The sequence below is a fragment of the Fistularia commersonii genome, chromosome 3 (assembly GCF_037954325.1).
Source record: "Fistularia commersonii isolate RoL2024-O1a breed Wild chromosome 3, RoL_Fcom_v1.0, whole genome shotgun sequence".
NCBI classification, from domain to species: domain Eukaryota; kingdom Metazoa; phylum Chordata; class Actinopteri; order Syngnathiformes; family Fistulariidae; genus Fistularia; species Fistularia commersonii.
In genome coordinates this window covers 13,533,969-13,541,273 of record NC_141286.1, presented here as the reverse complement: position 1 = coordinate 13,541,273, position 7,305 = coordinate 13,533,969, and the positions used below count along the sequence as shown (strand labels likewise).

The following is a 7,305-nucleotide window of genomic DNA, read 5'->3' as shown; positions in this document are numbered from 1 at the left end:
TTTTCATGAGAATTTGCAGCTAACGTCTGGATAGATATTTGTGGAACTTTCACCAATTTTCCAGTAATTATTTTGTGGATTATTTCAGTAACCTCAAGCAAAACTTAACACAAATTCTCTTCTGTGCTCAGGAATTTTCCATTTAATTGTGGTTAAATGAAGTCTTTTCTTGATGCGGACCAGCTATTTCTGTTTGGGGGGAGACGATTCCATTAACTCCCAACTGTAATTGCCTGCTGCTTCTATGTGCAACTCAGACGCAAGACATACTCTACGGCCTATATTGTCAAGACCCCTGTATTTTGAAATTCGTGTTAGTTCTGCTTTTTACTATCAATGGCACTGCATATCGGTGTGTGTGTTTTAGACGTGTGAAAACACACACACAGCAGACGGCAGACGGCAAGCCAGGGGCTTCAATGTCTCCCTTGCAGAGGTGGAGTGCCTGGTGGACTTTTCCCCAACCTTTATCCCAATGGCCCCTTGGGGACAAATATTTTTTTTTACTAATTCTGTTAGGAAAGACGATGCAAGACAAGGAAAGATTACTTGTAAAATACATTTAATCCCTTTATATTTGGGCAAACAAAAGTCTACATGAGTAGAGGACAGGGGGTGGAATAGGATGTGAGGGTTGGAGTGGCAGCCAGTCTGAAATCAACATGTCAGAAGACACTAACATTCTTCTTTATCAAGAAAAAAAAAATTATCAGCTGGACCAATGGGTTTGGAAACTCAGTCACAGTCATCGTGCCACTGACCCCCCTCCCATCCCCCCGACCCTGACCCTCCACCCTCCACCTTTTTACCAGACTACTTCAACGTACCAGACAAAGATAATCACAATATAAAGAGAAACAAAGGCATATATTGTCTCCTACAGCCGTCATTTTTTTTCATTAGTACAATACGTCAAGAGCTGTTGATCACAGGACACTTCTGTTTCTCAGGATGTGCAAGACAACGTCATAGCATGGAGGGTTAGACCACATAAGGCGGAACGTTAGTGTGTGTGAGATTTGAAAAGGGTGGCATGATATACACCAGTGGAAGGAGCCAGCCACGGAGAGCAAAAGGTTAATTGCCGGGCCTCTAGGTCAGCAACTCCTGCAGCTGTGTACTTTTTATTTAAAAAAATGTGATCTGACAAGACAAATATTTATATGTGCAATAACTGCAAATATTGCCTTCCTGTCAGATATCTACTATCAATATTTTTTAATCTATTTCAAGCTAATTTGCTTTTAATCAGTTTACAGTTTTATAGGGGGAGGGGGCAAATTTCTCATTTTAGGTTTGACAAGCATGTGTAAGCTTGTGCATGTTATCTTGCCAGTTTTTGTAACATTACAATTTTTTCCATGATTTAAGTTCAATTAAAACTAATATATAGACTAAATAGGAATAGCCGAATGGATTGGCACGTTTTTTTGCGGTGGCTGACTCCCCTGTCTGGTGGTTGAGGGTAATGTGTAATTGACAGTCACACTGCCCCCTGCTGGAGATGTTAGTACTGCAGGTTGTTAAAGACGAGTAGCTCGATGGAACCCCGGACGGTCTCCTGCCACATGGGAGTATTTGGAAAAAATTTCATAACATTCTGGATTCGTGTTTCAGAGCCAGCCACGTGGACGGACTCGACAAAACTGAAAGGCAAACAACATCACCTTGGTCTTCCCTGTCTTAAAAAAAGGAATACTCCCTGATTTTATTATCTGACCAGAATGTTAATCTGTAAGGATTCAGATTAGATTGATGCTTTAGCAGGGAATTGAAACCGCTTGAGAACTCACACTGTTTCGAGGGGAAATTCAGGCATTTGTTTCACAGAAAATACTACATGAACCTCAACGGAAACACTTGTTCTTATTTTCCTGGCAGGTATGCAGTGCCGTATGTCAGGCAATTATGGCTTTGTTTTCATGGTCTCTGGGCAGGAGTTTGTTCTTGTTTCCTCTACAAATGGCTGACATCCAGGCAGACAGGAATGTCTCCTTCCAATTGAGATCAGTTGACTTTTCATTTAATTCCACAGGAAAGGAAAAAAAAATTCGGGTTTGAGAAAAGATGACGTAAAGCTGCCTAACAGCAATTTCATTCTTCCACTTTTAAGACTTTTCTCATAGAATCATAGAATTTAAGATGTTTTCTGAAACATTAAAGGAAACCAAAATATCCTTCTCATTTTCAGGTCCAATAAAAGATCTTGCCATTAGATTAACAATTTAAAAAATAAAAAAAACTTCTCCTTTATTAAGACTCAATCCGCAAAAAATGTTTGGGCAAATTTGAAAGCTCTAAGACTTCATTAAAGGTGAGAAAAGGGTCCAAAATCTGGATTTGGGTCGTAGAAAAGACTTAAATGTTTCATTCAGCAAAGCTCCGACTGGTCAGAGTATGTAGGTTAAAAAGCCAACATGACATGATGTGGGACCCTCCTGACTTTGGTTCCAGCTTATAGAGCAAGTTCTTGCTTGGCCATATTGTGGGGGAGATGCTGCAGACGTGGGCATTTGTCTGGTTAAGAGTTGGGAGAACAGGCAGGTAGAGTACAGTTGAATACGCTTTTCATGCTCAGGCAGTCATAAAGCACTGTTAATATATATATATATACAGTTTATACATAAAACAGTGAAAAACATCCATAAATCTGAGATTATAAGAGCACGTTGACGGGCAAGAAAGCGTAAACCATTAAGGATTAGAGCAGCAGCCGGAAGGTGTGACTCAGTGTGGTATCTACAGAGTAGGGGACGCAGGTCAGCATCTGGTGCTAAACACAACTTCACTGACAGTGTAATAAAAAAAAAAAATCCTCCGAGCCGACTTCATCCAGCAAGCTAAATATGTGATGTCTCCTGCTTAGAAAAGAAAAGAGAATGAAACGGCGAGCTGGTCCCTCCGTCTTGCAGTGCCTCAGTAGACTGGGCTGTTACGGATCCCGCAGCACAACACCATGCTGAATATCATTTCGAAGATCTGAGGAATAGACACATATGTTTACCGTTAACGACCACAGGTGTAGTGACCACATGTGACTGCAGGTGTAGTTACTTGGGATATAGCTGGTTTATTTTCAATAAAATTAATATGCTCTTGTCTTTCAAGTAAACATTAAGGTTCATAGCAGGTTATTTTCTCAATTGTCGGTTTGTAATTATAAACTAACATTTGGAGGCACTTTTAATCAATACTCAACTATTTTGCCTTTCTTATTTCTTTCTATAAGATAACAGTGTCAGGGAGCATGGTGGTTGTAGTTAGTGGAAATAAAAATGCCAGGTGGCCATGCTAGTCTTTGCATTAACCCTGAAAATAGCCGATAGGATCAATGGAAAAGAAACAGTGCTCTGAGTGGCTTTTAGGCTGATAAAAATCATGTCACAGTACTAACTGCTGATACTTGAGAAATTAATCCAGTTCATCATCCGGTTACTAATGAGGCCGGTTGATGAGTCACATCCTGATTTACTGATTGAACTGTCACGCACACACACAAGCACACGCACGCAGGCGCACGCAGGCACACAGACACACAGACACACACACAACTGGATTTGATTTAGGGGCCACTTTATGTGCCATCGTGTGAAATGACACAATAAATAACGCAAGAGTAACAATCGAGTCCACTAACAAAAAGACACTGGAGTTTCATATTATTAATACTGTAAGGTTTTGTTAAAAAAAGGTTTTCTTTTTATAATTTGAATAAATAAACTAATCATCTAATCATGTGACTGATAGTCACATGGACAATAGGGATTTTAAGATAAAACCAAACTCTCTCATATATCCCATATAATAAGTATACGTATGCACACACGCATACACACACACATAGTATGTGTGTGTGTGTTTTTGGGCCTGCACTCCTGTCACATCTGCATCAGTTACAGTTGACTATTGAGTTTGCATCTGCAGTCGATGCATTGGTTTTGATACTCACCATGATAACAGCTACCACAAGGGCAGCGATACCAATCAGGTAAATCTTATCTGAGAACAGTTCTTGAATTCTGGTGTGGCAGCTCTGCAGGGACAACAGTATATTGCTCATACATCACATTTCCAAGGAAAGTCAGTAATATAAACCAGAGTGTGAAGGATTGTCAAATGATAAAAAGATAATTTTTTCAACAAAAAAGCAAGATTTTACAGTGGCAACAAAATGGTGCCTAGAGTTGTACAGATGTTTTTATTTCATCATTTATAAAAACAAAAAATACTTTAAAGTTACAAAATCAATTTAGTTTTTTTTTTTATTAATTTCTACATCATTGATGCGAGATCCAATTTCTTGTGAACATAAGTGCTTCAAGTGCTCCAATGGGGCCTGAGTCCATAGTCAGGAAATCCTGTTTTAGTATGTAGACTCCTGAACTGACAGTGACATTCTCTATGGGAACACAGAGGGGTTGAGGTTCCCCGACCAACTCACAGTTAAAGCTCCAGAGGGGCAGATATCGGTGACGCCCACTAAGTCAGTCAACCGGGTGAAGATAGTCGAACCCTGGCCTTTTCCGCAGCACTGGAGCTGCAACATGGACACAAACAGACGAGTGGTGTTGTTATTGTATATCCAAATGTCCCACCTAGAGGTGCCCATCAGTCTCGTAGTTGAATACACATAGGTACATCAATCATCTCGAGTCTGGCTGTTAGTTGGATGGTTGAGCTCAATGTGACAGCATGAAAAATCTAATCAAGTATTCAAAGGCTGCTAAAATATTGATTGATACTGTGATGTGTATCAGAATTGGTGACTTTAAGGTAGTGTTGTGGTAATTTGGGAGCCATCTATTTCTCATTTTGTAATCTGATTTTTCAGTTATTCTTTTTACAAATGTATTTGAGATTTTCAGGTTTTTAACTAAGTGTCTTCCTTATGTTTTAAAGGATTCTTTAAAACCCACCCAATTTCAGATTACAGCCTAATTCAAAACTGATATACAAATTATCTTTTTCCTTGTTTAGGCTTACATAGAAACACAGTTGACGCAGAACAATTGTAGTGTATTTCATTCTTACCGTGTCATGGAAGACCTTGAGCACAGTGGCAGCAGCCGTCTTCTTTTCATTATCGATAAGGCTGTCTGTGGTGGCTTTGTCGAAAACTGAATCGTAATAGTTGATCATCTCCTTTGACACCTAAAAAACAGATGATGACATTTAAGTCTAGATTACTTAATGTGCTACATAATCATTACTATAATATTACAAGCGGCACTTCAAAGGTAGGTGTGTGTGTGTGTGTGTGTGTGTGTGTGTGTGTGTGTGTGTGTGTGTAGTCTCACCGTGTCTTTGTGCATGAAGCCCCAGATTCCAGCGGCCACTTCACAGGCGAACAGGATGACGAGGCAGGTGAAGAACTGCAGAGAGATACATTGAAAGTGACTTACACAAAAAATCTTACTTGACTTTTGACTGAAGATGTCGAGTGGAATGAAACTCACAGTTCCCAGCAGACACTGGGACTCCTGGATGGCACCATAGCAACCAAGGAAGCCCACCACCATCATCACGGCGCCAACAGCGATCAGGATGTGGACACCTGGAGAGACAGAGAGCAGAGTGACCTTAAATCTTCAGAAAGCTCAGAGCCTGCCGTCTTTGCTGAAAATAAAGTTAAACTTAGTTTGTGTAGTATTGCCAATAAAAGAAAATCCAGCACTTTTACTATTTTGCTATTTTTTATTCGAGGTCTAAACATGGAATCAGATTTCTTACAAGTCAGTATTGAAAATATGACATGTTTGTAAGAGCTATAAACAGGAACAATATCTCAAGATTTACACCTTTCATATGTTCTTTGGACCCATTAACTACAAAAATAACCAAAACAAAAATGTTGACATGACAAAACAATTATCAAACTCTACAGGTCTTGTGTAACTATGTATAATTGATTACCCCCATTAACCAGACCTGCAAAAAAAAGCTCAGGTTCAGAATCTGCGAGTATCTGAGATTTCTTAGCCTATTTTCAGAGCATTATTTTAACATGAAATATATTTGTTTTATATGGTTCATGTCACTATATCCACTTAAAACGCAACCACAGCCACATAGCTTTCTCTCAAAATCTAACTATGATTGCTTTCTATAGCGAGACGTCTCTAAACCACCAAAAACCACAGCAGTATCAAAACATCCTGCGTTATCCTACAGTGTAACTACTTGTGTTTGCCGGCAGGGGGAGCAGTATCGTTTTCCTTTGCACAACACACATTTCCTAGTTTTGCTCACAAGTCAAGTTCAACATATTTTTTGTCATCTAGGAAGATGGGTACATCTGACCTCAAACAAACAGAAAAGGAAATGTAGTCACGAGCCAGTGTGTGTGTGTGTGTATGTGTGTGGTGTATTGTGTGTTGTGTGTTTAGTGGTGAAACGGGTACATTTGACCTCATATCACCCGTAGGTGATTGTCTCTCTAGATTGAGTGCGTGCATGTGTTTATCGGTTGCCTCTCCTTATCTGCTATAGATTTTACTCTCAGCTTGATTCATCATGGGTGTGTGTGATCATAAATACTTGGTTGGGATTTTACAAAACAAGATTAGAAAAACAAGTGACAAACAAGCTGCTGTGAACTGAGGTCAATGGTCCGACTTTCCTGCATCGCCAGGCAGAGTGCCAGAATGATGGCTGGATAACTGAAACCAAAGAAGAGACCAAACATCTGGGAGGTCATAATGTACGGGATCATGATTTAAGAAACCTTGAAGAAGATAACGAAAGTGTCATAATAATGAGTTAATTAAAACATGTCCACTTGTCTGAAAGAAAACACTCATTTTACGCCATTCTCTGAAGATTACACTAAAAACACAGTATACAAGAGCCTTCCTGAAAGGTGGTTCAAAGAAATTATGTTCTAAAGTTTACAATGACTTACCATGACTGAACAGGAGATAACCTCCACTGACATGCATGCATGCATGAATGCACACAATCAAGAAACTGCCCTCCCAAAAATAAAAAAACAATTCGAGAAAAACAAGGTATGATCGAGAAAATAGTTGAAATTGAAAATTACTTGATGTGACCAAAATGTGCAAAATATATATTTTTTCCTAATATAAGGATTACTTCAAAACTGAAAGTATCCTGAATATCACAGCATTTGTTTCATTTTTCCAAAATTTAAAGCCAGTGGGGCCTGAAAATGCGAAATTTCAGATAGTCAGACAAAGTCAGTTAAATATAACAGGGAGTTTACCCGTTTTTTTATTTTTAATGTTCTAATATGCTTACTATGCATTGCTTTCTGATGTTTCACAAGTTGTTTCAAGTGACCCA

The 7,305-nt window shown here is 39.2% G+C and overlaps 1 protein-coding gene across 1 annotated transcript in view; it reads right to left on the bottom strand.

Moving 5' to 3' along the window:
- Positions 1-545: 545 nt before the first annotated feature.
- LOC147235583 (CD81 antigen-like) overlaps positions 546-7,305 on the bottom strand; it is a 31,494-nt gene continuing 24,734 nt past the window's right edge. The window contains exons 3-8 of the mRNA XM_086143693.1: positions 5,457-5,554; positions 5,298-5,372; positions 5,032-5,151; positions 4,442-4,537; positions 3,950-4,033; positions 546-2,979 (exon numbers count right to left, since the gene is read on the bottom strand). Of these exons, the coding sequence (XP_085999819.1) occupies positions 2,917-2,979; positions 3,950-4,033; positions 4,442-4,537; positions 5,032-5,151; positions 5,298-5,372; positions 5,457-5,554 (536 nt within the window). The 3' untranslated portion in view covers positions 546-2,916. The remainder of the gene's footprint in view (positions 2,980-3,949; positions 4,034-4,441; positions 4,538-5,031; positions 5,152-5,297; positions 5,373-5,456; positions 5,555-7,305) is intronic.